The sequence below is a fragment of the Lepidochelys olivacea genome (assembly GCF_965140295.1).
Source record: "Lepidochelys olivacea isolate rLepOli2 genome assembly, chromosome: 10".
Taxonomy (NCBI): domain Eukaryota; kingdom Metazoa; phylum Chordata; order Testudines; family Cheloniidae; genus Lepidochelys; species Lepidochelys olivacea.
The window spans coordinates 2,160,038-2,175,389 of NC_140420.1; the positions used below are offsets into that span (position 1 = coordinate 2,160,038).

The 15,352-nt window shown below is 56.7% G+C and overlaps 2 protein-coding genes across 2 annotated transcripts; both read right to left on the minus strand.

Annotated features, from left to right (window-relative positions):
* Window positions 1–199: 199 nt before the first annotated feature.
* PLK1 (polo like kinase 1) lies at window positions 200–10,959 on the minus strand. The gene is made up of 10 exons (XM_084641789.1): window positions 10,440–10,959; window positions 9,526–9,694; window positions 8,954–9,098; window positions 7,739–7,832; window positions 6,850–7,069; window positions 3,614–3,772; window positions 3,298–3,375; window positions 2,145–2,299; window positions 1,426–1,608; window positions 200–905 (listed from the first exon to the last, which is right to left on the minus strand). The coding sequence occupies exons 1-10, from the start codon at window positions 10,815–10,817 to the stop codon at window positions 699–701; spliced, it is 1,788 nt and encodes a 595-aa protein (XP_084497915.1). The 5' UTR covers window positions 10,818–10,959; the 3' UTR covers window positions 200–698.
* Window positions 10,960–12,712: 1,753 nt separating this feature from the next.
* On the minus strand, window positions 12,713–14,734 carry LOC311527856 (ras-related protein Rap-2c-like). Its single transcript, XM_084642239.1, has one exon. The coding sequence runs from the start codon at window positions 14,663–14,665 to the stop codon at window positions 14,051–14,053; it is 615 nt and encodes a 204-aa protein (XP_084498365.1). The 5' UTR covers window positions 14,666–14,734; the 3' UTR covers window positions 12,713–14,050.
* Window positions 14,735–15,352: the final 618 nt, after the last annotated feature.

The following is a 15,352-nucleotide window of genomic DNA, read 5'->3' on the forward strand; positions in this document are numbered from 1 at the left end:
TGCAGGCGAGTCCGCCCTACCTCTCATGTTAGAGAGGGAACACAGCAGAGTGGGAAGACTTCCTTCTGCCTCGTACTTAAGAGGGTCTCCACTATGGGCCAGGCAAAGCCCTTCACCCAGAGTGGGGCCCCTGCAGACTAGGTGGGACCCAGAGAGATGCCGGGAGGGAGGGGACTGCAGAGACCAATCTTTAATCAAGTTATGTAATATACAAGAGTTTAATTTGGTGCAGATTAGTTTCAATATTAAAAGGCTGATTGCTCAGACTCAGCATGTGAGCACATTAAATATATTACAGGCACTACAGGAGGAGGAAGGGAGCCCCAGAGCATCACAAACATACAAATAACTTACAGAACGCTGCCCCGCCCATGCTCTGATCTCCACAGGAGGCTGTGTCAAGGCTGTGGAAACAACTCAGGGGCTGGGGGAGGGGATTTGACAGTTAGAAAAACTAGATATTCAATAAAATCAACTTCCTAAAGGGTGCTGAGGGGCCAGTCTGGCCATGGCATAAAGATGCACCAGTTCCTCAGCAGTGGCCCCTTCTGTGGCCCCCATGCAGCTGACAGCACGTGGCAGCAGAGAGGTGGCCCAGCTGGTGGGAGGTAACAGTTTGACAGGAGGGTGTTGCAGAGGCCCCTCCGTCCGAGGCTGTAACAGTTTGGCACAGACACTGAGTCCATTACAGCCGGGTTCTAAGCAGAGGGCTTCACACGGGCAGAGCCAGACTTGGAGCTGAGCAGCTTCTCCACCATGGTGCGGGCGTAGCGTAGCCGGCTGGCCAACTCCTTGCAGCAGCCATGCTCCTCTATCAGGCTCAGCTTGTACGTGCGGAAGTCCCGTTTCTCATCGATGTACGTGACTGCCGCCATCAAGGGGCATAGGATGATTTTAGTGTGGTCCTGCAGAGAGAATGCATAGAGCTTGAGAGGTCCCTTGGCAGGCTGAGCCCACTGGTTCACAGCTAGCCACAGGGGTCCTCAGACTATCCTAGGTGAGCATCCCACATGCACCCCAGCTGGAATCACCTCGCCTGTCTCTGCTGCCGTGGAGAAGCAGGACCAGGAAAGCACCGACTGCATTTCGTTCTTTTAAAAGGATTTCAGCAAGTGACAACAAAGGTAGCCAGCACCACATGGCCAGCCAGATCTGCACAGGCTACAGGGCAAACAGCAGCACTAAGGATTAATAAGGCACAATAGCCTTGATTAGTGAGCAATGCCAGGGAGTCTGGCTCGCTCAGGTACTGGGAAAATGGACTAAGAGGCCTTCCTGTCCTGGGTCAGCTGCTCTGAAATCTGGCCTAAGTTGTGACCATCTTATAGCACCATCTTTCTGCGTGTTACGATGGCCCCCAAAGTGGTTGGTGAGCTGCTGACACTGGAGGTTTTGCTCCTGCTACCACGCGAGCAGCTGTCTCACCTGGAAGAAGTTGATCTGCACAGTGCCGTTGCTCAGGTGCAGGATGATGGCACTGCGAGTCCGGAACCAGGTGCGGAGGTAGGGGAGGCGTGCCAGCTCATCCCCCTCCCGGGGCGTGATGTTGGCTCCAGCCTTTAGCAGGTGCTCACTCATGTAATTCCGGAAGTATTTCAGTAGTGTTATCTACAGAGACAGCTACATGGGTTAGCAGGATGAGCTGGGCTGTGTGGGGAAGATCATACTTCCAAGGCAGTGTCTGCTTCCATAGCTGCATGGCCCAACTGGTTATTGTAAGATTGCCAGGTTATTGTAAGATGTGAACAAACCAGAACAGTGTACTTGGATAAGGAACCTAGATTGGTTGTTCTACCTGGCCTCACTTCATGGGTTTATTTTTTAGTCCAGGTTGTTCTCGGCATTGCAGAGAACTATTGTTAATATTTTGGTGAAACTGCATTCGCACTGGGTTTTTTTACAAAGTGGAAACTGAACCTGAACTGCTGCCAGCGCTCTTTTTTGGGGGGGAAGCAAAGACTTAGCCTCTTTAGCCAGACCCTAGATATGTGGATTGTGCTTGGTCTGCTTAGCTAGCCCTTCACAGCCCAGGTAGGTTTCCAGTTCAGACCCAGTTTGGCCGGGGAACAGGGAAAGGAGGAGGACACAGTTAATAGACAGTAGCTCCTAGCTGCTGTTAAATTTGCATCTCCAGAGTGACTGACCTTCTTAGTCAACGTAGAGGGGTAGGATCTCACAGTGAAGTAGGACTCCGTGCTGTTTTGCTCAATGTACTGTAGGCTGTCCCCATCGTTGTACATAATGAGACGGGTGGAGTCATTGAAGAGAACCCCAACGCTGTTATCGCACAGCTGGTAGCCTGGTTAGAGAAGGGAATGCATTAGATCTCCGAACACTGAAGGTCTCCAGGCTTGGGATACTATAAGCTGCAAGAGCGCCTTTGCAGAAGGCTCCCACTCTGGCTGACCATGGTGCCACTAAGTGTCTTGAGCAGTGCCTCTCAACCTTTCCAGACTGCACCCCTTTCAGGAGTCTGATTGGTCTTGTGTACCCCAAGTTTCATCTCACTTTAAAACTACTTGCTTACAAAAATCAGACATAAGAATAGGAAAGTGTCTCAGCACCGTGTTACGGAAACCTTGTGGACTCAGTTTTACCATACAATTATCAATCAATTGGAATATCAATATTGTAACTTGCGTGTCTGTGTCTAGCATATAGAATAGTAGAAACAAGGCCGTATGACATTAGTTTGTCCTGACTTTGCTAGTGCTTTTTATTTGCCTAGTTTTACAACAGGCTACATATTTAGAGGAGTTGATGTACCCCTTGGAAAACCTTTGCGTACCCCTGATTGAGAACCACTGGTCCAGAGCTCCTGTTTTCAAAGGACTATGTGGGGAAACGTCCCCTGCAGAGTTAGTCGTGTAACAAATGAATGCACAGTGAGCTTCCCTCTCCATTGTACTGCCCACCTCAGAATGCCAGTGCTCTCTCAGCTGGCCTCACTGGTCAGCACCTTCACACCAGGCCCCGCACCCCACCCCGCCATGTGTTCGCTGGGGCATACAGTGTTCAGTGCCTGCCCGGATGCGGATCTGAAATCCTATGCTCTTTAGACTGTAAGGGGTTGGCGCAGGATGTTAATGATTCCTTTGATCAGCTGAGTATTTTGTGCTGCTCTCACGGACGGTGACATCTGAGGCACTGCACATACACCCTGTTAGTCAGTTAAAGAACCAGCTACATCAGATGGACGATATGCAGCCTGGGCCCTTGGATCTCACCCTCCCCTGGGAAGCTGGGGAAAGCGGCTGAAGTGAACTCGGCAGCTGACAATGCCAAGACGCTCCCTACCTAATCCGTACTTGTCCGAGTAGTCCACCCATTTGCTAACCCAGAAGATGGGTATGCAGGCAGGATCTTCAGCCTCCTCTGCAACAGAAATGGGGTTTGTTAAACAGCATTTGTAAAGCAACATGTGAAACCCTCAGCTGACTTGCTGGGTGTAAGGGGGAGCCAGGGGCAGGGCAAGGAGCTCCTCCGCCAACCCTCTGCTTTGAAGTTTTTAATCCAAGCACCTCGTAGCACATGGAGGCTCGGAGGTCAAAAAGCAGCACATCCGATCCTGTGCAGGGATCCTGGTGTGTGGCAGCCCGTCCCCGTGGCTCACCTTGTCTCACGACTGCCCTCTCAGAGGGTTTTGCTGCGTTGGCCACGCTCAGCTGCTGTAACATGTCCGCTAGGTGGCAGTCGACAGGCTCTCCCAGCTCCCGCAGTGCTGCTTCGTCTTCCTTTTCATGGGTTTTATCCAAGGCAGGGCTGTCCAGGCCTGAGCCGGAGGAGAAGAGCAGGGCGACAGCTGTATTAGTAGCATGAAGGCTAAAGCTGGCAGAGTTTCAGGAGAAGTTAGATTTACCTTCACACCAAGCTGCAGCAGTTTGCATGACTCGGCCCATAGGGCTGGAAGCAGAGACACCCATCTCTGCAATGAGCAGAAGTTCTGCCAGCCTCATCCTGTTGATGAGCCGCCTGCTCCATTAGAGCAGGATTACTGCAATTAACGCTGACGACCTTGTCAGCGTCCATGCCTCATGGGAGATGGTCTTACCCTGCTTGGGATACTAGTCACTCCCTCTAATGGGCAGGGGCAGGAAGGAAGAGAATGGAGTTAAGTGCTGCCAGGGGACACCATCTTCCCTTAGGCCATGAGCCTCCTGTGTGGTAGCAGGACACCTGGCAAATTAAACTGGCCTAAGGCCTGAGCTTGGATCGGGCATTCCCAAGTTATTGCCAAATGGGAGGAAGAGGATCCAGTTCTGCAGTGGCTGCCCCAGTGAGGCTAGAAGAGCAGCGAGCTGCCATCCTCACTCAAGCATGGCCCTGCCCAGAGCCAGAGCACTACAGAGAAGCAGGGAGGGCGAGGAACATGAGGCCTGACGTGTCCTGGGACCAGGATGCTCCATTCGCAGTATGTTTAAGATAACCCTCTCTCCATGCTGTGGGGGGATCTGTCAGAAAAGCAGTGACTGCTCCTGCAAGGGGCAGTGCTGGATTTCCAGGACAAACATCCCCACATGAGCTCACTAGGCATAACCGTATGTCACCAAGGGTAAGCAGCAGGATACGGACCCTGGACTTCAGGAAAGCAGACTTCGACTCCCTCAGGGAACGGATGGGTAGGATCCCCTGGGGGACTAACATGAAGGGGAAAGGAGTCCAGGAGAGCTGGCTGTATTTCAAGGAATCCCTGTTGAGGTTACAGGGACAAACCATCCCGATGAGTCGAAAGAATAGTAAATATGGCAGGCGACCAGCTTGGCTTAACGGTGAAATCCTAGCGGATCTTAAACATAAAAAAGAAGCTCACAAGAAGTGGAAGGTTGGACATATGACCAGGGAAGAGTATAAAAATATTGCTCGGGCATGTAGGAATGAAATCAGGAGGGCCAAATCGCACCTGGAGCTGCAGCTAGCAAGAGATGTCAAGAGTAACAAGAAGGGTTGGAAACAAGAAGAAAGCCAAGGAAAGCGTGGGCCCCTTACTGAATGAGGGAGGCAACCTAGTGACAGAGGATGTGGAAAAAGCTAATGTACTCCATGCTTTTTTTGCCTCTGTCTTCACTAACAAGGTCAGCTCCCAGACTGCTGCGCTGGACATCACAACATGGGGAGTAGATGGCCAGCCCTCTGTGGAGAAAGAGGTGGTTAGGGACTATTTAGAAAAGCTGGACGTGCACAAGTCCATGGGGCCGGACGAGTTGCATCCGAAAGTGCTAAAGGAATTGGCGGCTGTGATTGCAGAGCCATTGGCCATTATCTTTGAAAACTCGTGGCGAACGGGGGAAGTCCCAGATGACTGGAAAAAGGCTAATGTAGTGCCAATCTTTAAAAAAGGGAAGAAGGAGGATCCAGGGAACGACAGGCCAGTCAGCCTCACCTCAGTCCCTGGAAAAATCATGGAGCAGGTCCTCAAAGAATCAATCCTGAAGCACTTACATGAGAGGACAGTGATCAGGAACAGTCAGCATGGATTCACCAAGGGAAGGTCATGCCTGACTAATCTAATCGCCTTCTATGATGAGATTACTGGTTCTGTGGATGAAGGGAAAGCAGTGGATGTATTGTTTCTTGACTTTAGCAAAGCTTTTGACACGGTCTCCCACAGTATTCTTGTCAGCAAGTTAAAGTACGGGCTGGATGAATGCACTATAAGGTGGGTAGAAAGTTGGCTAGATTGTCGGGCTCAATGGGTAGTGATCAATGGCTCCATGTCTAGTTGGTAGCCGGTATCAAGTGGAGTGCCCCAAGGGTCGGTCCTGGGGCCGGTTTTGTTCAATATCTTCATAAATGATCTGGAGGATGGTGTGGATTGCACTCTCAGCAAATTTGCGGATGATACTAAACTGGGAGGAGTGGTAGATACGCTGGAGGGCAGGGATAGGATACAGAGGGACCTAGACAAATTGGAAGATTGGGCCAAAAGAAATCTGATGAGGTACAATAAGGATAAGTGCAGGACCCTGCACTTAGGACGGAAGAACCCAATGCACAGCTACAGACTAGGGACCAAATGGCTAGGCAGCAGTTCTGCGGAAAAGGACCTAGGGGTGACAGTGGACGAGAAGCTGGATATGAGTCAGCAGTGTGCCCTTGTTGCCAAGAAGGCCAATGGCATTTTGGGATGTATAAGTAGGGGCACAGCGAGCAGATCGAGGGACGTGATCTTTCCCCTCTATTCGACATTGGTGAGGCCTCATCTGGAGTACTGTGTCCAGTTTTGGGCCCCACACTACAAAAAGGATGTGGATAAATTGGAGAGAGTCCAGTGAAGGGCAAGAAAAATGATTAGGGGTCTGGAACACATGACTTATGAGGAGAGACTGAGGGAACTGGGATTGTTTAGTCTGCAGAAGAGAAGAATGAGGGGGGATTTGATAGCTGCTTTCAACTACCTGAGAGGTGGTTCCAGAGAGGATGGTTCTAGACTATTCTCAGTGGTAGAAGAGGACAGGACAAGGAGTAATGGTCTCAAGTTGCAGTGGGGGAGGTTTAGGTTGGATATTAGGAAAAACTTTTTCACTAAGAGGGTGGTGAAACACTGGAATGCGTTACCTAGGGAGGTGGTAGAATCTCCTTCCTTAGAAGTTTTTAAGGTCAGGCTTGACAAAGCCCTGGCTGGGATGATTTAATTGGGGATTGGTCCTGCTTTGAACAGGGGGTTGGACTAGATGACCTCCTGAGGTCCCTTCCAACCCTGATATTCTATGATTCAAGGGCCAAGCAGGGTTTTCATCTGTAATTTACTCTCAACAGCAGCCTTCTCCCCCTCCCCACTATAACCCAGGGCTCTCTTGTAATTGCCAGACACTGTTAAAACCTACATCCCGCCCCCTCCCCACATCTTACCTTTGTTGAGAGTGGTAAGAGGTTTCCGTCCACTCGGGTCAAATCCACTGGGGGCAATTGAAAACCTAGGCGGGATGGTTAGACAGGTGGTGGGCAACCGGGTGGGAATGTAACCTGATGTGAAGAACTCATCATTCAACAGTTCGTCAATAGTAGGGCGGGTGGCAGGGTCAGATCTCAGCATCTTCTGGATGAGATTAGCAGCTACGGGGTTGATGTGCTGAAAGAGGGGATAGGCAGGGTTCATGAGTGAAGGCCAGGAGATAAGCACGACCTAGCACTGGTGTGCACAATGGATAGGTCAGCCCCACAACTAGTGAGGCTTTCCTGCTCCAAGCAGAGGTCATGCATGGTTGGGAGATCAGGACTTAAGTCTGGAGGAGCTGCGGAGGATTAGAGTTCTAGATGGCTATTTCAGGGTGAAAGCTTACAGTGCAAGTACAATTGGTGATTGCGGAAGGTTCTGACAGGCAGCAGCAGGGATGGGTTTGATACCCAGACCAGTTCAAATTCTGAGTCCAGCCACAAAGGAGAAGGAGTCCAATGGTAGGAAGGGAGTTGGAATCCCTTATGTGCCCATGATATCACCCAACAGAATATTGTAATGCATCTCTGTGCCAGTTTGGGGGGCTAGCTCCCCCCTCCCTTCCCCTGGGAGTTGGCCTTTCAAGTTAACACTCCCTGCATTAAGCCTAGAAAGGCTTAACACAAATGTAGATCTTTGTTTGGTGTCTCCTCATCTGTACTCAGGATGCTGGAAGCCATTTCCATGGTTATGAGCAGGCACCAGAGAAGCAATTTGGCTTCTGCACGGGATATCAGCTCTTTCACAAAGGTGACAAAGATCGACCAGGAGGACGAACCCTCCCCTCTGCAGCAGGCTCCGTACCTTGGGGATGTTATACTCATTCTTCTTAATTCGGATGTATGTTTCTTTTAGACAAGAGGTTTCAAAGGGTGGCTTCCCTACCAGGAGAGTGTACCTGCATATTTAAGATATATAAAAGCCCGTCACAAGGAGGAGACTGCAAGATTTCCCCCATGAGGTGTCTTTTGCAGTGGGGGAGAATCACCACACACCCAGGAGATGAAGGGCAGCAGATAATTGTAACTGAAATGCCAGTTCAGTTTCCAGTTCCCTGCTCCCTAAGGGAGGAGATTAGAACTTGGCACCCTCTGGAGGGAGTTCCAGCTAGTAGGTGGCACTTGGGACTTTAAAGAGAGAAGCTTCAAAATAACCTGCCCTATAACAGGAAGTTAGCCTGCAAATGCCAGTGGGTGCACATAGGGCCGGGTGCGCACACAACAGCTGGCAGGTCAAGTTAAGCAGAAAAATCGCAGTGATAGTCTGATCTGAGGAATTTTCTGGAGGGAGTCAAGCCCCCGTCACAAAGCAAACGAGCCATGAAGGAAGCGGAGAATCATTACCATCTCCACCCCTTGATTACTGCCTTTATGGGAGTAGTCCTACTAGGGCAGCCTAATTTTCAAACCATTAATTTAAACTGTAACATTTAAGACCCAGTCCGGACAGAGATTTGAACCATGTTAGCAGCATTATAGCTAGAGAACAGCACACAGCTGGGTCTCAGGCCAGTTAGTGTCTCAGGCCCGGTCTACGGGTAAAAATCTGATCAACCTAGCTACGTCGCTCAGGGCTGTGAAAACTGTCATGCCCCAGTGCTGTGGTTTAGACACAGCTAGGTCAATGGAAGACTTCTTCCACAGATGTAGCTAATTCACCTCTCCTCCGAGAGGTGGATTAACTCCATTGACGGAAAAACCCTTCAGCCAATGTAGAAAGCATCTGCCCTGTAACACCACAGTGGCTAAGCTGCAATGCCATAGCAGGGCCATTGGTGCATTGACAGGCCCTTAGTCTGCACTTAAGCAGGTCCTGGCTTGGAATTGGTCATCTTTGTTTCATAGCGTCTCCTTTAAGAAAAAGGCTCCTTACAATCTAAGAGTAACTTGAAACCAGGAACCGATCACGGTCTAGTTGACTGAGCTGGCTCATCTCAGCAGCCTTAAGCCCATTACATGCTGAAGGCCCAAGTTTAAGGGCACACAAACAAAAACTGAAGATGCATCATAAAAAACTTACATAATGCAGCCGATGGACCAAATGTCCACTTCAAAGCTGTGTCCCTTCTTGCCCAGCACTTCAGGAGCTATATAGTTTGGCGTCCCACACAGGGTCTTCTTACGCTCACCATCATATTCTACTTTGGTTGCCAAGCCAAAGTCACCTTGAAAGAATGTTGGTGTCAGTCGGGGTTATGCACCAGGAAGACCAGCAGTTCTCAGGTGGTACCTTGTGGACATTCAGTGATCACAGACCTTGCTGCTGAGCCACAACTGGCAGAATTATAGGCAACATCCTCCAAATACTGAGTCTTAAACGGCCTGAGAGGCTGGTTTCAGGGTAGCCCGCTCAGAAAGGGGGAAGAATTCTGACAGGGGAGTTAAGAAGCTATCCTGTGGTTTTGTGGCAGCAGAAGCTACTGCTCTCTCCGCTGTCCTTTCTACAAACGAGCCAGCGCTCAAGGGAGAACGTCCCAAGGGCTCTTTGCAGCAAGAGAGGAAGAGAAAGGCTCCCTGGGCTGACAGATTCCTGGACATGCTTCTCCCCTGCGCAGACAAGTGGATAGGGAAGTGCCCTGCAGGTGTCCATACCTATTTTCACCTCCATGTCATCGTTGAGGAAGAGGTTGCCCAGCTTGAGGTCCCTGTGGATGACCCGGTTGCCGTGCAGATACTGGCAGCCCAGGATTGTTTGCCGCAGATAGTACCGAGCTTCGGGCTCTGTCAATGCTTTCCTCCGCTTATGCAGCTCCAACAGGGACTGGGGGCCAGGAGAGAGGCAGGATCATGAGCACCCCCCAGCCGAGAGCCAGTTGTTCTCCCCCCCCCCCAAATTCCATCCCATTTGTGTCCCAGGTGAGAGATCCCAACCCACCCTCCTGAAAACCAGGTATCCTCCCAGCCGCTTATCCAGCCCCCGGGGCAGGCCCAACCCATCCTGCCTCCCTCACCCTTCTCCCCCGGTGCCTGGACTGGGGACTCTGCCCCCGCGGGCATCACCCCGCCCTCGCGCCACTGAGGGGAGAGGTGCCATGGGAAGGTTTAGGAGGGTCCCCGCGCCTTGCTGCTCAGGGCTACTGGCCCTTTAAGGGCTTGGAACGCTCAGACAGGGTGGAACGCGGAGACAGGTTCAGAGTTCCGGCCGGGCGCCGCCCGCATCCCGCGTGGAACCGGGCCCCGGCCCCGGCCCCTCGGCCCGGCCGCCCGCCCCCTTCCCCAGCCCCTCGGCCCCGGCCGCCCGCCCGCCCCCTTCCCCAGCCCCTCGGCCCCGGCCGCCCGCCCCCTTCCCCAGCCCCTCGGCCCCGGCCGCCCGCCCCCTTCCCCAGCCCCTCGGCCCCGGCCCATGGGAACAGCGGGCATCCGGGCCAGCCGCGGCCGGGGCCCAGGGACCTGCAGCGGCCCCGAGAGCCGCCGTCTCTCTCCGCCCCGGGCGCGGGCCGGACCCGGCGGCGCGCTGGCGGAGTCGGGGCTCGCCCCCCGGAGCGCGCCCCCCGCCGCCCCCTCACCCTCCGGCGGCAGAGCTCCAGCACCACGAAGACGAAGTCGCCGTCCTCGAAGAAGCCCTGGAAGCCGACCACGTGGCGGTGCGCCAGGCTGCGGTGGATGGAGATCTCCATGGACATCTTCTCCTTCTGGTGCGGCTTCACCAGCAGCGACTTGGGCACGATCTTGCCCGCGAACACCTCCTGGCTCTGCAGCTCCGTGATCTCGTAGCACTTGGCGAAGCCGCCCTTGCCCAGGAAGCGGCCGCGCATGTAGCTCCGGCGGGTGCGGGGATCCACCAGCACCTTGGGGATCTCCTTGGCCGCCGCCCCGGCCCCGGCCGCCTTCCCGGGCTCCGCCGCGCCCGGCGGCTTCGCCCCCTTCCCGGCCACCGCGCTCATGATCCTGCCCCTGCCCGCGGCTCCCCGAACCCTGCCCGGCTCCCCGCGCGGCTGCTGCTGCCCGGCCCGGCCCGGCCCTGCGCCGACCTCGCCCCGCTCCGCGCCCCGCTCCGCCGGCTCCGGGCCCCGCTCTCGCCGCCGCCGCCGCCGCCCCGACACTGTAACAATTTCAAACCTCCAGCCGGAGCGTTACCAGCCCCCAGCGCGCTCCCCATTGGCTGCTAGGATTTAAAATCCAAGCCGCCCGCCGCTAGGCACCATGGGAACGCCCCCTCCCGCCCGGTTTAAAGGGACAGGCGCGCCCGGGCGCCGCGAGCCGACAGCCGCGAGCCGCTTCCAGGACGCAGGGTCTCGCCCCGCGGCGTCGCCCCCGCGGGAAGCAGCTCTCCTGCCCCCCAGCCGTGCTCCAGCCACCGCCCCCCAGACGCCCCCCCCCCGATGTGCAGCTCTAGCCCCAGGCACCCCCTCCCACATGTGATCCAGCCATCATCCCCCACCAGACGTGCAGCTCTAGGCCCAGCCGCTCTCCCCCGACATGTGATCCAGCCACCCCCCCGATGTGCAGCTCTAGCCCCAGGCACCCCCTCCCACATGCAAAGCTATGAGATCAGCCTTCCCTTCCCCCGTTGAACTTTCTCAGCTTCCTTCTGGTGGGTTACAGGAGCCGAGTCACAGGCTGTGGGCTCACTGAGGATGTGCTTCCTGCAGAGTAGGAGCCCTCTCAGTGAGCCACTCTTGCGCACACACCTCACTAGGAGGACTTGCAAAAAGAAGAGGAGGACTTGGGGCACCTTAGAGACTGACCCATTTATTTGAGCATGAGCTTTCCTGAGCTACAGGACTTGGTTTCTCTTTTTTGTCATAGGCTCCTCCAGCATTTCAGGCCTTACTGGGGAACAGACATCTCTCAGCCAATAGTTTTCTTAACTTTTATTATTTCCCTTTGCCTACTGAGCTTATCAATACCTTGCTACTTAGGGACCCTCGAAAAGCCCCCTGCACGGGAGGAAATTCTAAGAGTGAGGACAATTCAAAGGGAGATTCTAACTGTGGATAAAAAAAAAAAAACACCCCCTAATGAAATGCTACCTTGGTAAATAGCCATTTAACTAATGTGGCCTAGGGCCTGCTGGAAATTGACTGTTCCACAGCTCAGCCCTGGCTTCAAGTAGATTGAGGTTGGGTACTTTTGTTGATCATCATCATCTGTTTACCACCGCCCCACAGCCTATGGTAAGGCTTTGAAACAAACACAGGAGGAATCTTGCAGGGCGAGCAACCGCTTCTCTAGGCACCTCAAGTTGCAGTCGGGTGTTTAGCTGTCCGCACAGCCACAGCTGCGGCCTGGGCAGGGAAGGGATTTTGAGCTGGCCCCTGTGAAACTGGCCTTATTGCAGAGTCTTAGTAGATGTGACTTCAACAAATTATTCACAGAGGAACTTGGCATGCAGAGTCCCCCAACCCCCGTTCTTTAAAGTATGAGGTATTGGCTGCTGTTGAAGGCATTTGAAGGATGAAATAGTCTGACATGGTGCAGCAACGTCTATTAATTGCCTGTTTGTTATTTGACAAGTTAGCGCCCAAGACCCAAATGTTATTCAAATGGATTGAATTCACATTTAAATAACTCCAGTAAATTCATTAAAAGGGGCAAGTCTAAGTCTTCAGCTGTGCAAGTTAAAGCCCGCAAACATTCTTTCCAGTAAGACTGAGGTGACCGTAAATTCGCTTGCTCAGGCTCCACATTCCCAGGGGAGGGAGCAGCGGCTACTGCGCACGAAGAGGCCGGGAAGCAGGGAGCTAGAGAACCGCGCTCCGCGGCCCGTGCGGACAGGGCTCTGCCCACGGCAGCCGGCGACACAGCGGTCAGGGCCAAGGCACTTAGAGACAGGGACTTGTCCACACAGTGATTTATTACAGGCAGCTAGAGTGGTCACGGAACGCAAAGAAACAAGTAGCTTAACACATGTCTGGGTCCCCTGACAGCGTCATTCCTGGAGCCGTGTTTTGGCGGGGGCCGCGCTCTGCAATACACCCCCTGCCCCCCTTCACCTTTTCACACACCCCCCCAGCTGGCTCCATTTCTAGGCGGCTCTGGCTGCTCCCCTGGAGAAAGAGGTGCCAGGGGCCGCGGGGGCTTCGTTCCGTCCTTGCGCCCGGGGAGCTGCGGCGCAGGGTCACACATCGCCTGGGGTCCTTTGGCCGCGCGGCCGGAGCAGCTTCCCGCCCAGGGCCGCCCGCTGCAGCGCTTAGTTTGTGCCAGGCTTGAGCCCCGGCCGGCCGCTCCGGGCTTGCAGCACCAGGTGTGAGTGTAAACAAATCGCAGGAGCCCCAGCAGCTCCTTCGCTACACGGGAAGCCCTGCCCCGCCCTAGCTGGTAGCACAGGGCTGCTGAGCAGGCCCCTCCAAGGAAGGGGGGACGCGGTGCCTTTGTCCCTATGCAGGGAGGCGGGTGGTGGGACTCACTGCAGGACAAGAGTGGGAGCAGCTGGGCAGCTTTATTCGGATATTAGAAACTCAGCTGCCCTCAGCAAACCCCATGGAACAAGGTCAGGCCCCTGGCAGCTGCAGCCGGGGCAGGGAAGGGATTTTGAGCCCGCCCGTTTACAGCTCTGGCTTTAGGAGCCCTGTAACCTCAGTGACCGAGAAGGTTATGGAGAAAGGCAGGCTTTGGCAGAGGAGGTGTGAGCGCTCATCCTACCGCTGCCGAGATTGGGAGACCCAGAGCGGCATCCCCAGAGGTCCGGGACAAGCTAACAGGAGGCAGGGAGCTGCCTTTGAGGCTTCCCTTGCCCTCCGAACCCAGCAAAAGGGAGAGAGAAAGCCACAGCCTCCTCACTGTCGCCGGGCTCGTTGCTCGGATCCGACACCTTGCTTCCGAAACTCTCCGGCTCGGCCAGGCTGGGGTTCCCCCTGCCCGGAGCGCACAGCCCTGGAGAGCCGCCCGTGGGCGCACGCGGGGCACAGGAACACCCCGAGCCTGCTGCTGCCGGCGGGGACCCCCCCCTTCTAGCCGGCGCCTGGAGGCGGGGTACATGGGGAGCAGAGCCCGCTCCTCCCCCCGCTGGCAGGCGGGGAACAATCCCGATCGGGTCACTCTCAGCGGGCGGAGCGGGAGCGCCCTGCAGGCAGCTCCGGTCCGCTCCCTCCAGCTGCCGGGGGACCCCCTCCCGCCCGGCTCTGGGGCCCGCCGGCCGCGGCACCCCGGGGTCCGCTCTCAGCCCCGCCGGGCCCTAGCAGACCGCGCAGCTGTGGCTCTTGCCGCTCCGGCGGGGCGGCTCCTTGGAGAAGGTCTGGGGCCGGCGGCGCTGCAGGGCCGGGCTGAGCCGCCCGGGCAGGTTGACCTGGCTCAGCAGCTCCTGGAAGAGGCCGACCACGTTGCGCCCCTGCTTGGCCGACGCCTCCAGGCAGGGGCAGCCCCAGTCCCGCTGCGCGGCGGCGATGCGCGGGTCGGGCTCGCCCGGCGCCAGGTCGCTCTTGTTCCCCACCACCACGAAGGGCACCGCGCCCCGCTTGGCCTCCAGGATCTCGTCCCGCAGCCGCTGCACCTCGGCGAAGGAGTCGGGCTCCTGCAGCGAGTAGACCAGGGCGAAGGCGTCGGCGCGGCCGATGCAGAGGCGCCGCATGGCCGGGAAGCTGTAGCTGCCGCTCGTGTCCAGGATCTCCAGGCGGAGGCGCAGCCCGGAGCCCGCCTCCAGCTCCAACTGGTGCAGCTCCTCCACCGTGCGCCGGTGCCGCGCCTCGAACGTGTCCTGCAGGAAGCGGCGGATCAGCGCCGTCTTGCCCACGCCCGCCGCCCCGAAGAGCACCAGGCGCACCCGGGCCTCGGGCGCCGGGCACAGGGCCATGCGGGGCGTCCGGGCAGCGTCCGACTCCTCCCGGGGGCAGCGCGCTGGGACCCTCTCGCCGCCAGACCCCGGTTGGCACCTGCGGGGAGCCGCCCGCGCCCGCCCTTTATAGCCGCCCGCCCGGGGCTCCCGCCGGCAGCCAATCCGCCCGCAGGGGAGGCGCTCGGGCCGGACTCGGCCGGGGACAGTCACCTGTGGGCCCCGCCCGAGGGCGAATGTGAGCGCCTGCCGGGCGGCGGGAGGGACGCGGGGTGGGGGGCATGGGACGGGGGGCGGGAGTGACGGGGGACGGGGGGCGGGAGTGACGCGGGGTGGGGGGCATGGGACGGGGGGCGGGAGTGACGCGGGGTGGGGGGCATGGGGTGGGAGTGACGGGGGGCGGGAGTGACGCGGGGTGGGGGGCATGGGACGGGGGGCGGGAGTGACGCGGGGTGGGGGGCATGGGGCGGGAGTGACGGGGGACGGGGGGCGGGAGTGACGCGGGGTGGGGGGCACGGGACGGGGGACGGGGGGCACGGGACGGGGGGCGGGAGTGACGCGGGGTGGGGGGCACGGGACGGGGGACGGGGGGCACGGGACGGGGGGCGGGAGTGACGCGGGGCGGGGGGCACGGGACGGGGGGCGGGAGTGACGCGGGGTGGGGGGCATGGGACGGGGGGCACGGGACGGGGGCCGGAGTGACGCGGG

What these genes read in the sequence shown, in the direction of transcription:
- PLK1 (XM_084641789.1), bottom strand. Translation starts at nt 10,817, where the DNA reads ATGAGCGCGGTGGCCGGGAAGGGGGCGAAGCCGCCGGGCGCGGCGGAG. An exon ending in TGGAGCTCTGCCGCCGGAGG is followed by an intron (nt 9,695 to 10,439) that starts GTGAGGGGGCGG and finishes CCTGGCCCCCAG; the next exon opens with TCCCTGTTGGAGCTGCATAA. An exon ending in TGCAGATCAACTTCTTCCAG is followed by an intron (nt 906 to 1,425) that starts GTGAGACAGCTG and finishes TTCTCTCTGCAG; the next exon opens with GACCACACTAAAATCATCCT.
- LOC311527856 (XM_084642239.1), bottom strand. Translation starts at nt 14,665, where the DNA reads ATGGCCCTGTGCCCGGCGCCCGAGGCCCGGGTGCGCCTGGTGCTCTTC.